The sequence below is a fragment of the Acanthisitta chloris genome, unplaced genomic scaffold (genome assembly GCF_000695815.1).
Source record: "Acanthisitta chloris isolate BGI_N310 unplaced genomic scaffold, ASM69581v1 scaffold21906, whole genome shotgun sequence".
Lineage (NCBI taxonomy): Eukaryota > Metazoa > Chordata > Aves > Passeriformes > Acanthisittidae > Acanthisitta > Acanthisitta chloris.
In genome coordinates, this window is record NW_008679042.1 from 102,407 (window position 1) to 122,879 (window position 20,473).

General features: G+C 38.7%; 1 protein-coding gene across 1 annotated transcript in view; it reads right to left on the reverse strand.

The window, feature by feature from the left end:
- LDB3 (LIM domain binding 3) overlaps positions 1 to 20,063 on the reverse strand; it is a 109,466-nt gene extending 89,403 nt beyond the window's left edge. Inside the window, exons 1-2 of the mRNA XM_009077156.1 lie at positions 20,021 to 20,063; positions 19,793 to 19,918 (exon numbers count right to left, since the gene is read on the reverse strand). Of these exons, the coding sequence (XP_009075404.1) occupies positions 19,793 to 19,885 (93 nt within the window). The 5' untranslated portion in view covers positions 19,886 to 19,918; positions 20,021 to 20,063. The remainder of the gene's footprint in view (positions 1 to 19,792; positions 19,919 to 20,020) is intronic.
- Between the last annotated feature and the right edge of the window lie 410 nt (positions 20,064 to 20,473).

The window sequence follows — 20,473 nt, forward strand, 5'->3', positions numbered from 1 at the left end:
ATGAGGAATGAAAGGAACACAGAAAAAAATTAACCCTCCACTTTGATCTCAAATGAGGATTTAGTTAAACTACAGGACAATGAACTTCATCACTGCATTTTGGCATCACGCAAGCATCTGAATAGCTAAATTAAAGTGACGTTTTGGAGTGCATAAAGAGAAAATGTCTTTAAAGAAGATTGATGCATTCCATGCAAATCTCAGATCCAGCCAGCATTATGACTGATGGAATTATGAAAGTTCTCTGTTCTAGGCAGTTATACTTACAGTGATATTTTTCAGAGCTGTACACCCACATGCAAACAAAATCTGTAGGCGTTTTGGAGTTTTAATGTGTTGTCAGAGTTTGATCTTGGCCAAGTTTCTCTAAACCCTCTTCAACCAGGAGATTACATAGTGAGTGGATGACTGGCTCCCACCCTCCCTAGTTTTATTTTTCATCTGTGTCCTCTTCCTTACATCCTTCCTCCTCTTACAGCACCTTGTTCAGTAACATTGCTTAGTCTTATTAATCATGTTTGCAGAGAAAATATTTTAAAACTGTCAGTGACGGAACTTTGATGTGATCAACATCAACACTGTAATAACTGCAACAGCAGAAGAAAACACTTTTCAAAGTGAATATGCACCTATTGAACAAACAGAAGACTTTTTCTTCAGATACCAGGAAGTGGGAATAAATGAAAATTAAGAATGCTTGGATGGTTATTGGGCAGCTGGAGAGATTCCTGGGGCAGCCAGAAGTGCCAAATGGAGCCATATTAGTAATCTCTTTTTATCCTAGCATGGGTCTTCTATTTATAGAATTACATAGCTCTTGAAGAGACTATAAGATTGCATACATATATGATATAGGAGCAACATATGCATTTGACATGAAACTACCTAATAAAACCCAAAGATGCTCCCAAACTTTCAGCAGACCTGTTTGAAATAGCACCATGTATTTTGTCCATCTGGTTCTCTCAGCTGATGACAGGCATTTTGGTCTGAATGGCCTTCCCTTTTTCTGTAATTTTCAGGATTGAAAGAAATTCACCCTCTACATTCTGCTTCCATTTTCCTACATAAAGTCCTCAGAAAAGAGCTTCTTAATATTTCCAGATCACACCAATGAGTCTTCTGGGTCATATCCAGTCTAGTATACATTCAATTAAAAGTGATTTCTATTCCACACAGTGACATTAACCTCCTATGCTATATCTAGAAAGCAACGATTTAATAATGATGCCATTCTTCAACAGCTATCCAAAGTAAGAACTAGAAAAAGACTCCTAGTATTCAGTCTTAACACTGAGTCATTACTAGAAATAGCATTTTACCAGCAAAATTTTATTATCAAACTGGAGAGACTCACAAGGCTGTAGAGGAAAACATTAAGCAGAAACAGTAGCTGATATTAAAGCTATATGCATCAACCACACAGAAAATGTAAAAATAAATCTAGATTCATCTAGCCTTCTCTCTTCTCTGATGAAAGGACACACCAGATATTTGAGGAAATACTCTAGTTTTAAACAGCAAGCACTAAAGCCTCTTCCACACATATACAGTGCCTAGCATAACAGGGCCCAGACCCTCCCTGGCTCTGTGCTTCAGGGCAGTATAAGCATTGCAAACAAAGATTCAGCATGTTTCCCAGTGACAAACAAGACATCAAGTAATATTTTGGGCAAATGACACAGGAGAGTGGTAGAAATAAATCATCCAGGCATTAAAATAAGTTCCTATAAAAGTGTAAAGAGAAAACAACAACAGCAAAAAAAAAGAGAAACTGAGAGATGATAAAAAAAATTATATTATTTTACAAGTTTCTGGCTATGTCAGAGAAGAACAAGACGCTCTCCACTTCAAAACATCTAACATCATCTCATCTGATCTGCTGCTCTGTGTGAATACCACAGGCAAACAGACCTGACATGGAAGCATGGATTTCAGGCTCTAGGCTACTCTGCCCTGCAGTCTAGGCAATAATTCCAGCATCTGCTGTAGTCTCAGTGAAGAGATTTGCAGTGGTAGTGCAGAGGTAAAAGCTCCACAGACAATAAGGTGTTGGTCACGTCCCTCTGAAGGCCTCTTATCCTTTTTTATCATGCATGACCCTGTAAGAATGTGCAACACGATCATCCAGTGGCAAAAAGCACCAAACTGTCAAGCTAAGCTTTTGCTGGCTGCAACTGACACAGTCATGCCCATCTTATGTAAAAATTGATAAGATGACCGTGCACTGTTTATGCTATATCAGTGTGCAATTAGAAAGTCTGGTGCTTGTATTAGTAGGTACACTGATAATCAAGTCTCTAGTGACTGTGGCTAGGGCCACAGCAAACTCACTTCACAAGATAGAGCTGACAGGACTCGCGCGTAACTTGCCATCTTGCAAAGTCAATGTGCAGCACATCTTCCTCTATGTGTAGCAGACAGTCCTCTTCTGCTCCAGTATGCAAACACTCAAAGTAGACATCATCTTTGCAATCTTTTGAATATCATAAAAGCTTAAATCACAGAAGTTAAATTTTGAAGATGCCTGTGTTGGCAGAATGCGGACAACGAGCCCATGCCAGTGGCAGAAAGGCCCAAGAATGGTCCCCAGGACCAAAAGGATCCATCTACATTTATCTGTAGTTCAATTAAGCAATTCCTTGTCATGACAAACCTATGAAGCATAGGCATCCATTAAAGATGCAAACAATGGATTTAAGACTGAGACCTCATTGGGAAGAAAGGATGACTACAGAAACTTCTGTGGTAAACATGAGTCAGTAAGAAAGTAACATTTTTTCCCTCTTAACTCATCTGTTGTTTCCCTTTCTAGCTTTGTGTAACAGATAAACAATCAGCAGGGAAACATCATCCATTTGTAGACAGTGCACATTCACAAATCCAGTTCTAATAGGTATTAACCTATTAATGCCAAAGAGCTTGAGGGATCTATATGGTTTTGCATAAGCTATAGATGAAGTATTTGCCAGTCCACAGCACAGGACCTTCCATAATGGACAGCAATATTACAATGTACCATTTTGTTAACCCATCATTTGAACTATGTTGATATTAGTAAAGGAAAAAAGTTTGATTTGTTTTTATTATAAACTTCTAACTTAAGCTATGATAGTATTTGCAGTATTTAATAATACAGATTGATGTTTCTAAAGCCGGATTCAATAGTATCAGTGCAACAGGACTTGCCAATATGTTGACTGTGTAAAGCATATTTTTTAAAAGTGGAGTTTATTTGTAACATAAATTGTTTTGCCTTGTTAAAAATGAAATCACTCCTATTGAAGCCTGTACTTTTATACATGGCCCTGTTCTTGAAGGGCACTAATCCGTATTATTACAAGTACTAAATGCCAATTAATTCTCCCTTCTGAGTTATGATAAATGATTATTTTAGGGTGAAGCTATACATTTTCCAAAGGGTCTTTATCACAGCTATGTTGACAGGACTTTAAGTATGGTGGTATGCTTAGTACTACCCTAAAGTAGCTGAAGTATGTGCCACAGCAGGTGCCACAAGTAGAACATAGATTTACTTTGACATTAGAACGTAGGGTATAGAGTGAGTGCAGGATTGTTTGATGGATTTAAAAAGAGCATATGTTGTGAATGGCTCGGAAAATTGGAGCCTTTGGGGTATAGCCTTAGTGTCAGAGCTAACTAAGTTTGAAGAAATCCTGCCTCATCATGGAAACAGTTGTTTGTAGTTCACAACCATTAGGGTATCTGTCATTAAAGAAATAATTTGACACCTCTAAGGGAAAAGCTTACTGAAGTGTAACCTCTTGGGGAGAGTAAGAGAGAAAGTATTAAAACATGCTGTTTGAGCTTTAAGGGATACATTTCTGCCAAAGAACTGTAAAAATTATACTTGCATCTGTTTTATAAAACATAAACCACAGTTTATGTTTATTTCACATTCTTGACAACATCCTCTTAGAAAAACTTACAACTTGAATTTTTGCAGCAACTCCCAGTGTCACAGGATATTGGTGGGCAATGCACTCCTAGTCCTTCAAGAACAAAGTGGCAAAGGTGGCAACAGCTTTTACCAATCAAAGGATCTCTCTGCATCTATGACTTTATACAACTCCAACCTAGACTGCCCAATTCACTCTAACCAAGCAGGAGATTGAAATTCCCTCCTTGTCAGCCCCAGCTACACCTCCCTGCTGACACACACGCTTCTCACATCCATAAACCTGCATATGTTCCTCTACTTTTCACAAGGATTTGGAAACAGTCAGTGTGGTTGTGATCTCTGCAAAGTTTTTCCTAAAAAATTTTTTTTTTCACAGCTTATAGTAGTTTTGGCCTTTGTAATGGCATTCTACAGAGACACTGATTATTCCTTTACTAATAACCAAGGAATGGTACAACAATATCTAGCTTTCATTTTCATAAACTCCTACTGACTTCTCTTGATCCATCTGCAAAATCAATTTTTGCTTTCTGTATGAATTAAGGTCACAGATAACTTGCAAAAATGAACTGAAATATCTAACAGTCCACTTGATAGTCAGTTTACGGACTTGAAGTGTGCCAATACCATAGCTAAAATTAAAGATTTGTGAAAAATAATGGAATCACCCCAAATGCCACAAGGAAAGCAGTCTAACCAGTGTATATGTTTCCTAGATTAGCCCTAATATATTTGCACAGCCAGAAAACCTTAACCACGTCTGTAATAAAAAACCCTAGAGCTAGATCCTCAGATATTAAGAAAAATACTACATACTATGGTGGTCAGTCTCCTTAATGGAGTTATACTGGTTTATATCAGCTAAAAATATTACTCCTATCTTAGTGAGTGTAGCATTTCTCTTACAGAAGGAATTTTAATGTTATGTTATATAGTACTTTTTCCAAGCTACTTTTATACACCAGTGGTTGAGAACAGCAGTGTTATCCTTCAGCTCATAAGGTTCTCTTGACAAATATATTTCCCCTGTAACTTCATAGAACTAGTGGAATTATACCAGGAATAAATCTGTTCCACTATCTTCAGTTACTCTATTTGGAAACCAGTCGTTTGCCTGACCTTCAGTGCACTGCTAAAAACAGAGTTTGTCTGTCATCGACAGCCAGTGAGATTTCAGATAAAACAGAAGTCATGGCTCCTGCAATGAAATTCCAGGAGTGTCCATCAAAGACTTGCCAACAATAGCATCTCACTCAGTCAATACTTTCATACTTTGATAAAACTGGGGCTGGGGACGAGGGAAGAGGAGATTTGACATTGGGAACTGGGCATGTCACAGTGGCTTAGAGCTCAGTCTGAAGTATGCAAAAACCAAAAGAATTCTTCAATTATATTCTACCAAAACTTCTGTGACCTGAATAGCTTTGGTTCTTTACAGGTCCGATAATCTCTCACACTATTGAGAATTTACTTTTGAGAATTGTTTTTTAGTTGGTTGTGAGGTTTTTACCCCTACTGGGGAATATTCCTTCCCACTACCAGCACCAGAATGTATTTAAAAAAACATGTAGATCAACACAAAATAAATCATGTTTGTTCTAAACACCAAGGTACATACTGTGAGCAAGCACTGAAATGGAAGAGGGACTATTTATTCTTCAGTTTCCTTGTTTAAATTATAATAGATTAATCTTCTGTTCACTAGAATAACAAGACTGTTACAGAAAGACAATTGACAGGCAAGACTTCAAACTTCTTCCTTATGGTCCTATGCCAGTACCTAGGCTTACAGGGCTCTATCTTCTGTCAGACTTGACTCTGGCACTTCTCTTGACATTGCTTAATCCAAATTTAAATCTCAAAATACCATCCCAGTCCTAGCAGAATATTGCCAAATGCTTTGATAGTTGAGAGACTGTGATAGCAAAAATTACCAGTCATTTCCACATGCATCCATGATCTCCATCAGTATACACAAATCTTGCTAACAACCTCACTATCTCAGAATATATGCTTACATTCCTAATATTTGTGCAGTTTGTTCAGTCTTGTAGTTACTTTGGTTTCTAGTTAGAGGATATAAACAGTTAGACATATGCTGAGACTATGGGTAACAGTGGGTTGGAGTGAAGCTATCAAAAAGAATACCATGTTATCTTTAACACAAAATAGACAATGTATATTTTAATCAAAAAATAAAGCCCCGGCCTAGTCTCTCTCACTAGCCTTTGGAATGATAATTAATTATTTAAAAAAGGCAGGTAGTGAAGGTGTGAGAAATAAGAATAGAAAGGAAAAAGAGAGTACACTTAAGACAATGTCAGGGATTAGAAGAAATGAAAGACACATTTCAAAGCTAAGCAGACATTAAGATTCACATTATCAATTTTTAAGTGCAGCTTTTAGGCAGCTCTCCTTAAACATAAGGCCATAGCAGACTCTGTTATGTCATCTAATTAAATGGAGGATTGTCACAGTGCAACCTATTTGCACTACAAAGTGATACAAGTCACCAGAAGAAGAGAGGAAAGTATCAAGAGGCACAGCCAAACTAATAGCAATTTATCCTTGGCGTCACAGGAGTGTCCACAAGTTCAGTCAGAGATGCTGAGCCTTTTGGAGAAGTTTTGCAAATTCATCCAAGAAGAAAACACCCACAGCCATCAAAACTGTTGTCTAAATAGGCAAGGCATGCAAGAACATGAGCAAAAAGAAACAAAGCACTACAGCTGGGAGGAAAATTGAAGCCTCCATGTTCTCCAATACTAAAGGAATTAAACTGGACAAAAAGTAAACCATCAAAACAGCCTAGATTTTACTGATTCATGTAGCAGAGCAAGATAAACTGGCAAAATGTAAGTCATGGTGTGACAAATGACTGAGAAAGGAGATATATGTTATTTTACATCACAAGTATACCAAAATAAAGCAGGAAAGGTTTTTCTATAGGCTATTTGCAGGCAAAGGTAAATACACAGGTTTCAGGTAGTATACACTCAGGAGGGAAAATAGGGAGAACACTTATACTCCAACCAAAAATGTAAAACTAAGCTCAACTAAAAAGCTATTAAGGACATTGCAAGTCACCCTTTTCTTTATCTGTTCTCAGGGTTTGATATCTTTCTCAACAAATATGTTTTCACTTGATTTCTTATTTCCTTTTTTTTTTTTTTTAGCAGAAATAACATAGGGATTTGGAGCTTTTATTATGACTTTACTCAATAAATATACAAAAATATTCAAATAAATATTAAGAAACAGTCATATGTTTCAACTCCCCCTCCCGTCCATCAGCTCATGTAAGGTGTTAGAATTTAGCCAGAACAATGTTTTTCTCTTATGACACACTGAGGAAACTTTTACAGAGCAAATTAATGTAACTGCTGTCATGGTGGGAAGGTATGAAGATGGCATCCACCCTCTTCTTTTATCAGAAAGACTTTAACAGTTTGGAGGCTTTTCTTGATTAGTGCCTGATCCATGTTTTGCTATTGTAAAATTCAGTTGTCTGCAGTGGAAAACCACAATATTTCAGATGGTACTTTCTGCACATGCCTTTACATTATTAATGTACCCAAGGGCAGTCTCACACTAGTGTGGATGTATGGGCTACGTAGCCTCTACTCAGACAGTAGGTGAGAGCAGATACTTTAGGGGAAGATTAAAACTAAAGACTTGTGGCATCCAGGCCAGGACATTCACTGTGGATGTTCTAAAATTAAATGGCAACAAGGAAAGTTTATTCCTAAACCCTTTATTTACACATTGAACAAAGAGGCTTAACAATCAACTACATGGCAAGAGCTTTTCCCTGGCCTCCTAAGCTTGGAGATGCATTTAATATTGGAACCCAATCCGATCTCTTCAAAACCAGTGGAGAGGAATCAAGACTTAATGGAGACAAAAGAAGTAATATTGTTTACAAGTCCTCTTAGCAATGCTTCCTCAGATATAACTAATCAAATGTCCAGTTGATACAGCACGTGTCAAAAAATAATAAAACTACCTCTTTGTGCTGTTTCCTGGCCTACAAAGAGTTTTAGCAAAACAACGAAGTTATAGATCAAATTAAGTAATTGAGCTAAATGCCCAAGAATGGCAAGGGAGAAAGACATCTACTCATACCATCAAATGGCATGAAACTCAGATCCAGCTTGGAATTCTTTCCCCATGAGAAGGATCAGCATCTCACACTGTACTTATAAAATATAATACTGTACAAAAGAGTGTCCTGCCTCCTTTCCAGGTTGCCTTTAGGACACATGAACTCCAGGGAATCGTGGGTGGAATGTATAAAAGATCTTATTGCAGCTGCTTGTACTGCATCTGTTCAAGGGATAAATAAAGCAGCTACGTTCTAGTTTTGGTTTCATTCGCTGCCGGTCCCTTGACATGCAAAGAAATTATATACCACCTCCTCATCTTGTCAATCATACTGCAAATATGTCTTCAATATTGTGGAAGTGATGATCACTTTTTTTGGCCAGGAATACTCCCACAAGCAGGGATAACCTCTATGATAAGTCACACACACTGGGGAAAAAACAAAACCACTTCATATTCTTCCAGAGAGCAACCCTGATCATGTAAATGATCAGTCCTTAGATTTCTTCCCATTCTTCCTAGGAAAGGAATTTGAATTGAGTCTAGATGAAATGGAAGTGAAATTAAAACTGAATTCATTCACAGGTTCCCTAGACCTTACAGAAGGTTTATTCTGCTTTGTTTCCACCCCTCACTTTATTCATCTCTGATTCCAAAACTAGAAACAGAGAATCATGTTTTATGTAAGGAATACTAGATCCGTGTGAGTTAAAGATCCAGACCTTTTTTATGTGAGTCACTGGGTCCTCTCTCCATTGCCATTTAGGATCCAGGCACATCTTCACAGGGCATATTTTCCACAAAGGCTTGTTGTTTCTGTCAACTCTACAGGGCAGGTTGGGGTTTTTATAACTCTTTCATTCACATGCCTATTTCTTTAGGTCATCTAAAGAATGTTTTCTAGAAATTTACTCAAGCAAATGATGCTAGCTGCAGAAGATACAACATGGGCTTAGAAACAATGCACATGTTTTGCCATGAAGAACTTAGGGAAATGCTCACAGTCACTATCTGCTTGTGGTTTTTATGTATCATTTTTTAAAGAAGATTAATATGTCTTACTATCTATGCTCAGCATAATTTCTTCAGAGGAAATGTTGGAGGTTGTCATCTAAATGAAACAAAGCTCTGCAGAAACTTAAGCACAGATACAAAGGAAAAGGGAATAGCTGATGAGCAGATGGACAAAATCATCCTTTTGTGGACCACAGAATGTGTGGTTGTAAAGGAAGGCAAGTCTCTTCCAGGAATTCTCAGTGGAGATATACTCTGTTCTCAACACAGAAGTTATAATGGTATTAGTTGCAGCTTGGGTTCCTTAATGCAGGCTAAAGAAGACTATTTAATACAGCAACATATATAATCAGAGAAAGAGGTAACCCCAGAGCTTCACACAGAGCAGCTGTGAACTTGCATGAGGTACCATATTTAGCCAACTCCTTCCTGTGCACTTACATCCTGCACATTCTTTGTTCTGTAAGAAATTATAACACCTTGTGGAAAGGTCTATAACTTTCACTTTCCAAATGCAGTCTTCATCTCTTTGCTTCTCCACTCTCAGTGCACTTAATCTGGATGTCATCAAAAGCCGGGAGCAACGAAAGGATAGCAGACTGAGGAGGGAGAATTTGTGGGAGTAGTGCAAGGAAAGGCAGGTGGGGGGGAAGGTCTCATAAGCATCCCAAGCATATAGAAGGAGGAGACAGCAGAGAACCATCCCCCATGGAGTGAGGATGAATGCCAAGAGCCAATGTTAGAGGTCTCCTACATGGCCACAGCAATATCAGTACTTGCCCTTGCAGCTGACTGCTACAGCTAAGGAAAAAAGTTCCCAAGGGTGGGATAATGCCTCCCTCAAAAGACAAGAGAGCTTTGCTATGCCTCAGGGATGAAACAGCCACACAATTCTGGCACCTCAATAACTTGCTCCATCTTTCCATCAGGTGCCAACAGTCTGCTACTCATGACACTGTACACTCATCCTGAACTGCTGACAACTACATGGCAAGACAGCACATACTTCAATTTTAGAGGTGTGACACTGAAAAGAAGCAGTACCAAGCAGTAGGCAATCAAACTGAGAAGAGACTGCTGTTCAAGGAAATTTGATTTGTTGTGGTTCACACAACTGATGATGCTTACAGACTGCTGACCACTTCTTGTCATCAAGAAAGCAAAGCACACATGTAATAGAGAGATCCTCACCCACTCCACCCCGTACAGTTGACAAAAGGATTTAATCTTGAATAGTTTATTAGATAATCTAAGCAAACAAGTGAGATAAGACTCTTTTAGACAGGAAAGTAATTTTGACAGTAGGTCAAAAGGGTATTTTGCAACTCTTGTCAAAAAAATTAGCAGAAAGACTGTCCATTTATTTCCTACAATAGTTAACTTTCGTCAATGCTGATGAAAAAGAGTATCTTGTTTCGACTGCCTATTTCTTTTTTAAACACCTGCCATAGTACCAACTGCCCTTGGCCATTTTTGAACCAGCTATGACTAGGTAAGGAGAGAATGTTGACATTCTCAAATAGAGCAGGACAGTCCCAGTGACCCCCAGGATCAAGAAAAGGCAACCCAAATTCACCCTAATACCAGAGCATTCCGATTTGGCACTATGTACCAGAATCTGGGGTTACATGTAGTATTTTTGGAGTTTTGGATACGATGTCCCATTCCAGAAGCTTGAGGTAAATGTAGCATTGGTTCCAATTCAAAATAGCTTCCTAAGTTACAGGATGCTTTAAATATAGCATGAGAGTCCCACAGGGACTTCTCAGGAGTGTGCATGGCACCATAACCAGGTATAGTAAGTACTACAATGCATTACAAATAGTTTTATTCATGTCACAAAGACTAATTGTCACTAACGATGGCTTTAAACTGAAAAGCCATAAATTGTTTCAAGTAAGTATGTGCTCTTAAGCCTGTTACTTTTAATATGAATAAGGGTTTATGTCTGTATTAACAAGTATGGATAAGTGAGCAAGGCAAGGCAGCCAAAATAGCCCAGTGGCTGGAATTTGGACTCTGAGCAAGGGAAAGGCAGGAATACAGTGCGAGCATATGAAAGGCTGTGTTCCTCCTAATCCTCAGCTGCCATTGCTACAAATCAAGTGTATTTGGGAGGATTTTGGAGAAAGGTTAAAAACCTATTTATGCACAGTGTCCAGGCACTGAACACCTGTGGCACAGATGATCACAACACCAGCTATGCATGTGGGAGGTGCAGAAAGTAACTCTACCCTTGTCAGGGGATTTGCACGCCTTTAGGACATTTGACCCACTACATCTTCCTAAAAGAAGAGCAAGATCTCATTGACTTTTTGGGAAAATGACTGCAAGCCACCACTAACAAAAAGAGGAGTCACCTCGTATGAAGCCCATTCAAGATGTCATCTGGTGCCATGCGTAAGACAAAAATGAGGGTTTTTTTCAGAGTACCTAATTCCAGGTACTTTCTTTCCCCCATTTATTGTGTGCTCTTGGTCCTGAAAATCTCTCAGAACACAGAAACAGCTTTACATTTTGGGGAAGAATTACACTCTTCATGCATCTGAAAAAACAGAAGCTTTTAGAACTGCTCCTAAAGGATAACCAACAGTAAGGCTGAGCTAAGCTCCAGGGCCAGCTTCATATGATCAAGCTTTTATTTCTTTTAGGATCTGATGTTATGATAGCAACTAAGTAAAATACTTTGTTAAATCATCACTTATGCAGCACATTTTGACAGGTGATAACTGTTTGCTTTTAAATGTATATAATATAAATTATGGGTCAACACAATGTGCCTGAACAGCACATTTGCTGACAACCTTGTCCTCCTCTGTACCAGTAAGAATGAAATTCTTTATGCAATGCCATTTATTAAGCGCCATAGCATACTTTTATCAAATTAGGATTTAAGAATTTATACAATTGTAACAGAAAGCCTATTCTGAGATTTTGTTCCCAGGCAACATTTTTAAGACTTTAATTACACTAGTACAAAAGAAATAGTCCTTTAACATGCTGTATATAAGCCATTTTTTTCAACTAGCATAATTCATTTCAAAACATACTACTGCTGACATTGACAGACAATGTTTTACATTCCTCAAGACTTGCAGTTGCAATTGATTTTCACCATGCTCAGCAGAAATTTCCCTTCCTCCTCTCCCCTTCTCATGAGCTTTCAATGGGGATTAATAATTTACTTGCACATTGATCATCTGGCTAATCTTGCAATAAAACTCAGTGAAAAAAGAAGAGCAGTGCTTCATACTACACTGGACACGCTTTAATGCTATATTATGCATTAAAATGGTGGCACCTCAGGTACCTATGTCAGAAACTTCTAGTTACACACAAATCAGATAAATGAAATTGTGTTCTCAGCTAGCTCCAGTCCACTATGAATACTAGATTATAGTGAAGACCATTGCATTTTGTACAGCATCTTGATACTTTCAGAGTGCTACTCAAGGCTTGTGTTGTTCCTAAAGACCCACATTTTAGGGAGTTGTAAAATAGCATACACTTCATGCTACTAATTAGACAACAAGAGTTACCAGATCGGAATTGCTGCTGCTAGTAGAGAAAGTTAATGCTAGCATATTTGTTAATTTCTTTGTGTTCCACTGGCTGGAGAACATTTTGCAATAATGTGTTCAGAAAGGAGGTAATGACAGCGTTACCTGCTGTGTTATTAAGACAGTTATTTACAGTGTTCAGACATCAGACACGAAGAAAAAGTTCTACCTGCTTATTGTGCACTTTAATTATAAAGCACTAACAGTTCAGCAGCTTTGAATTTCTAATTTAATGGCTACCTCCTGAGGTGTCTACTGGTTCTAATGGATCTGCAAATTTATTAACTTCAACAATAAAGTAAATCAGAGGACTTCCTGAAATACTACATTAACTATATTCTCAAATAAATAAACTCTAGGCCAAAGGCTGAGCAATTTGTCAGACCAGATTATCCAGTAGACAGGGAACAGTGCTAAGAAAAAGGAACAAAACCCATTTGAGTTGTAGATCTGTTTCCTTAGGTTATGAAACCTTCTCCTCCTCCTCCTCCGCAAAAACACAATACTACTGTTATCCCCACTTGTGAACTTCTCAGTTTCTCACCAGTCTTGGGCCCAAGTTTCTCACAGCTAACACTATGTATCCTGTTCAAGGGAAGGCTTATGTTCCCCTTCCTTTTGCAGGAAAGAAAGCTGCAAAGTCACTTTATAACCAAGTTGGCAATTGCATAGATGTTATTCAGCCCAGTTTTTTCATACACTGAGCTCTTTTAATGAATAATGTCACCCAAGTATTTATGATTCAGATACAATTACACCCCAAAGAAAAAAGCTGCATTTAGCAGGTGAATAAAGAAAGGGTTTCAAACCCACGCGTTACGTATTACGTGTCAGAGCAGTCAGAGCAGCGGGTTTGATGATGTAACATCACTTAAGCCAGTACCTCAGCTATTACAGCCGTTACTCATATCCATCTGGCCTACATTCTAACAGGGATAAATGTTTCTCCTGAAATTCAAAACATGGATAGAATTGAGGAGCTCATTGAGGAGCACAATCTTAAACGTATGATTTTTGCACAGATACTGTGCAGAGGACATGATACTCCTTATATACCCCTGACCTTCAGCAGTGGACTTCATATTTAGTGATTACTTTAATCACACAAACAGATAAGAGGGGTTGTCTTTCTATTCCAAGTACATACTTGATTTAAAGGACAAGTCATTTAATCAAGAGCTGTAGTTAGCTCCATACCCTTCCTGAAAGTTATTTTGTCAAGAACAATTCTAATCACGTTGCATTATGATGCTATGGTTTAAATAAAAATTACAAAACAAAGGACTCTTCTACAAAAAAATTCTGAGTTTAAAGATAAATTAACAAATGGCATGGATTTTTCAGAATATTTGCTGTAATGAAAGAAAACAAAATCTTCTTACCTATATCATGATTGTTTAACCAGAAGGGAAAACCAGCACATCTTGTGCTGGAAATGCTTTGAATAACAAAATTGGATATTTATTGAAATCAAACCTTCTCTTAAAGCATTGGTAGCTCAGTGAAGCTAGTGAAACATCCATAGGGATTACTCCTCAGATCTGATACAGAATTTTTGGTCAAGACAGGAAATGCTGTCTATCTCAGAGTAACAACTGCCCTACTTCTTAGAGCACCTGCACAGCCACATTTAAACCTCTGTTCTGCTTCATTCAGAGCAGAGACTTGAATTCACTCTCCAATATCCAGGGATTTTCTGAACCCCAGGTGCCAGAACCCATTTCTCTGTCTGGTCCAATAAATACTACTTAAATGGAATGCAACTATAGAATTTACTTCCTCCCTCCCTATCTGACATACATGACACTAGTGTTTGATGACACATGCAGCTTTATCATATAAATGCCCTGTATACTGAACTGTCATTTCCAGTACATATGCTAACTACTGGAACATCTCAAATAATTCCAAATCAAGAGGTTGAGGAGTTACTTATAGGGTTCAGGCTCACAGAAATACAATCATTTATGATAACTGCAGCTATAAACATACCAGAATTGGCTTGCAAATTAGTTAAAGCAAACATATCACCTGAAGTAACTAGCACTATCTCATGATAATGACAGATTTGCACATACAACAAATAATTACATGTAATAAAACTCAGAATGCTACAACTTTGGATGGGGTGACTGTTGCTCAAGAAGTGACCTACAAATTAAACAGCTTATCCCAAAGAAGTGCTGATGGTCACAGATGTTTTATTAAAAAAAATAACAGATAGGAATGTTTTTGAGTGTTCTTGAAAACTGGCCTGGAAGTATTTCATTTTCCTCTCACAAAGAACCATTTTGAGTTAAATTGTAAGAAGACTGGAAGAATGTGAAACCACTCAGGCATTAGAAATTGCTACAGTCTATCTAGATATAAGACAGTTATTACATTAAATGGCTTACTCCCTTCTCCGAAGTTGATTCAGTCATTTGAATTTTAGGAGATGAAGGAAACATCTCTACTGAATAGTATTTGGAGATGAAAAAAAACCTTTCAAAGCTACAATTGTAGCTGTAGGACAACTACTCAGCAGTTTGATTCACCAGAGATGGATGTTTAAGAGGTGACGTGGGATCAGCATTTAAAGTCAACTTGTTAAACTGCTTCAGTTCAGTCAATATAGGTAAACTGCATTCTTCTGATTATGATTTATGTACAGCACCACATGGCCATTCAAATGACACAGATCATCTAAGGTTTCCCATCGTTCAAGAACAGAAGAAAGAAAAGCAAAGAGGGGCAGCCTTCAGCCATCACTTGTGTGTTCTAAGGCACCAATATGCAATAGCCCACAGGAAATGAATACTCTCACATAGCTTCTCTAAAGCAAAAACAGTCACAGCCAGAGTTTGGCATATGTATGCTAGGGAGTGGAGGAGGGACAGGAAGCAATCAGGAAGAGATGCTGATGAAAGGAAAGAGGCCAACAACTGTGAGAAAAAAACCTTTCTGCTCCACCAGAGACACAGATTGCAAAATGCTAGACCAGGGATTTCCCCCCCTACCCCCTCAAAGAGCTGTTTCAGGCTGCTTGTATCAGAATAAGTACATAGATCAGCTAATTTCATCCTTTTTCGTAGTAGTTTGCTATTTCCCCTCACTGTGCTTACATCATTGCCAGATCTCAACTTTTTCCTCACTTAAATAAATAAATATAGTTCTTTAAAGCTTTTTTTTTTGTTTGTTTAAACACCATGCCCTTCTGCTTCAGGCTCTGGCTTTTGATTTGGAACCCAGGCAACTAAAAAAACTCTCTATTAGGAAATGCAAAACTGTATGGATAAACACAGAGTGTATATACCAGTCATGGGTTACCACAGTGTTCTGGATAATAGTTCCACTGCCTCAGATGATGATAATTCTTGCACACCTTTCAGCTCATTGCATCGCCTGCAAGGCAGTCTGTCTAGAAAAGGTTCAGCAATAAACATTCCAACAAATATATGAAGAGGTTCTGCTATTGCATCAAACCATGGACAATCATACCATCTTAGGTAACATGGCAACAGAGCACTTAGATAATTAACTATGCCCAAAATCCTTCTTATGGGGGATTAGGTCTATAAAATTAATGAGTTCCGCTTGCTTCCAGACAGTTCATGCAAGGAGTAGGAGAAAATAAACGGCTTTGCTGCCCACGTCAATTTGCAAAGACCAGATTTATGCATATGATCATGGCACTGGTGACAGCTCTTAGTATTGTCAACAGCCTGCAAGTCTCATTCATTTCAACAGGGCTGACAGATGTTCAGCTTTACTAAAAGTCTGTCAATACTGTTTTCCTATCTCTGCTACCTGCCCATGACATCTCATGACAGAATTTGATGTCTTATGACAGAATTTTTCTACAGAGTAGGACGGTCTGCAGGGTGGGGACTGGAAAAATAGTTTTAAAATCTTCACATATGATTTTCTGATGCCATTGTTAAAGGAGTGTGAAAGCTGTAGGGTGACCTTAACTCTTCTCTACTTGTTTTTGTCTCTTGTTTCCTTGTCCCCACCCACTATGTTAGTCAGGCTTTTATTTTTAGATAAAGAACAGATAAGCAGAACAATCCATTTCGGGGGAACACATCTTCACCTGTCACCCAGCTGACTGACTGTGACTCCTGTCTCTCATGCTATTTACTATTCAACAGTTTGCAGATCACCTGGACCTACCTGAATGGTAAAAATACTGTGTCTCAGACACCATTTTAAAGAGTCCTTTAAAAGTGAACTGTTATGCCAAACAGCCCTGAGTAATTTCCTTCCTTTTCCACTGTTTCAAGAGCATTTTTTCTGAACAGAAGCATTAGCAATGCCACAGTCTTGTACTGTGCTTTGGTCAGTAGGCTTCAAAGACCTTCAGGATTTCTCAGGTGAAGTGCAAGATGAGTAGGATTTGTGCAGGGCTGGCTGACAGAGTACAGGTCAACACACAGCTAGACCACAGCTCTAGTTCCCACGTTCAGGGTGTCCATTTCACATCTACACAGGGGCTAGCTTCATAATGGTATGATACTAGCATTCTCTTTCGGGAAGGACCTTGGAAACATGTAGGCAGAATACTATAGATGGGATGAACAATCCCAGTGTGTTAGACTGTTGCCATCATCTTTCTCAGGAGCTGAGAGACAACTCTCTTGCAGTGTGACGTAAGAGCACAGAGCCTTCACAAAAAACGAGCAGTCTTTTTGTTCTCTGTGGCCTACCCACAGACAGGCTAATTGCCCAGGGCAGTTCCACTTAACAAACATGTCTGTATGCAAACCCTATCTGCTTTCACAGAGGGACACTATGCATGTGCAGGCAAAAGTGCCATGGCACATCTGGTATTAAAAGCAATTAAAAGAACCTTTCAGTTGGAAGTGTTTGGGGTTTAGGACTCAATTTGCACATAGAAAGTCTAATCCCATCTCAGGGCAGCTGAGGATCAAAACTGGTCCACAGATAAGTGCACAGCATCCACTAGCGACACTCAGAGCTGTGTGCCCTTTCCAAGAAGGGGATTTTCCTCAGAGTTATCTTCTCTTCCCCACTCCTCCAAGAATATCTTGAGAATGTAAGAATAGCTTTCCCTTTTCCCAACGATAAGATTGCAATTGTGGTTGACTTCACAGATGAACTCACTTATGATTGGAAATATCTGATTAAGGGGAATATCTGATATGTTTGGAGACACATTTAGCGAAAGATGCTAAAGAAAAAATAGACTAGAGAGAATGTTAGACTAGAGAGAATAGACTAGAAAGAATGCTAGCATCAAAAGCCATGTATTACACTGTGTTTCAATTAGAAACATCACAACCAGCAGACATTATTATTTCAGCTCCCCCCCATGCTCATTCCTGCATGCCTGCTTTTCCCCTCATAAGGCAAGCTACAAAATCCAATCCCATCCTGGATCAACAGTCCCACCTCTAAACTGGGTCTCACTGTGGAAGAGTTCAAAATATTTAACAGTGCTTTCTGACAATGCTGCTGCTGGAAATGCAGTCAGCTGTGTGAAGAGGCAACACCTCTGGGAATTCAGCCACTGCAGTTTCACTCTTGCTCCTCATATGCTCTCAAAAGCCCCATGAGAATCATATAGCCTTTGGGCGTAGTGTTTACACTTTAAGAGATTACAACCTGAGACAACGAGTTCTTTGGGAAACATACTGTGCAAGTGACACAGCCCCAGCCCTTGACTGACAGCCTCTAGGTATGACTGAATAACTGACAAAAAAATAATCAACACCATACAGTGCAGGCTGCAAAGTGTCATGAAAATTCCTACAGAAATGTATTGGCACCTCTCTGTACTTACCTTGGGTGGGATAAGAAAAGAAATACCAAAACTATTTACAAGAGTGAAATTAATCTGAGTTTATGAAGTGAGTTTATTTTTGTGGTGAGGAGTATTTTAGGTTGTCTTTTCCTTGTTTGCTTTTAATAATACTGACAGAACAGCCTTCTCTGCACTTACAATTCAGCTTCTGCAAAAGGAGTTATGAAAATTTCCTCTCATCATCACAGGACTTAGTATTAAGGTAAATGCAGCTCTGCCTTCCAAGAAAGGGATCATGTGAATAAGAACAAGGGAGATCAAATGATACAAAGCTTCACAGGATGAATATGAAATAGCATAGTTAAGATTTCAGAAGCTCATCAGTTGACTTTGAATCACAATTGTTGCAGGGATATCAATTTGGTACTCACAGCTTAACACTGCATTTTTTCATTATGAAAAAGCCAACACAGTTTTACAAGTAGTGTAGGTGGCTTTGGTGTTGTTTTTTTTTTAGTGGAGCAGACTTTTTGTTTGCGTTCTACTCATTTGTCTGATTTAATCATTCTGGTATTCCTTTTAAACACTGTTATGTAAGTAACCTCTCTTGTCACTGTACTGCAAAATAAGCCTTCTGCAGGTGATTTGTGAAGGAACCCAAGACCTCTCTAAAAAGACCAGAACATTCTGGAGCAGATTTGAGACTGCCTGAAATGGGTGGGGTGGGGGGGAAAGAGAAGGGAGCTACCAGAAGTAACACAGAACTATCTGATAAGAGAGGGGTAGGTAAGGGAAACATAAAACAGTGCTTTAAGGGAAAGGAAAAAAACTCCAAAACTGCTAGGAAATAAATGGACTAGTCAGAAATCAACAGATGCACCAGGTAATTAATTATTAAATCACATGCTGTTTGTCAGCTGCAAATGGAAGACTTCTGCATAATTTAAGACTATATTTTAAACACTATTGAGTCTTCTTCTTGACATGCCTCATTTTTATTCAATTATTGCACCTCCTCACAAGAGGGGACATGTATCTGTGTCACCTGATGTCACATATTTACCAGAAGTTACACATTTATTTCCTAGAAATATAATTCTATATTCCCATTCATAGTCGTTCCACTCCATTCCCCCCAGACAGACAGCACCAGTAAGGGCCCTATCAGCAAAAGAAAAGAGACAACACTGTACAAAATAGAACTGGAAACTTATTTAAGAGAGACAGTATCGTCATTCATAAAAACATAGAAACCAGAACTGTCTTCCTGAGGCATTATCAATGTCAGGTTGTACTTTGAATTGGTGTATTTAAAGACCACATTATATTCTCTTCATTCACACCTAAGTGCAAAGATCCTCTATTTTGCTAGGCCGGGTCAGAGTGCACATATGACTGCTATTTTCTAACCTAAACAAGGCTCAACAAGGTTTTTTGCACACTTACTCTGGAGATGGTCAAGGGCATGTTGAAGTCCTTGCCCCCTTGCAGTCGGAAACCCCATGGTCCAGGTCCGTTCAGAGTCACGCTGTAAGCCATTCTGTATCTCTCTCACAAGAGAACAACTAGGCACTGCAGAACAGAAGGATGGGGTAGACAGAGAAAAGTGTGAAAAAACAGGATGAGAAGAGGGAAGAGTTTTACGTAATGAAAGCAATTCTCTCTCTGCCTTGCCTGTTCACTCGTGCTCTGATACCACCTAAGAATAGATGGGAGCTATAATGCAGATGCTGATATCCCAGCTGAGCAGGGCCCATAAAAGGTTTGTAACCAGACACCTACTATGCAAAGACTTCATGACTCATAGGTCTAATATAGTCCCCAGGGAAGGGGACAGATCTTTCTAGGCTCCTCAAGCCCCTCATCCTGCTCAGTTGCTTTATGGACAAAACACATGTTGTAATAAAACAAGGAAACAAAATCCTATGCTAAAACCCCAAATCTCTTTACTAACCTGTTAACAACTCTATAGCCATGTTTAAATTCTGCTTCAGCACACATTGACTGCACTGTGACATATAATGTACTACAAACAAGGTGTTCTTATATGGCTCTTCCCACATCTACCAGGAATGGCACCAAAAATTGTTTACCTTCTTTTGCAATGGTTTGTTAAACTGAAAAAAA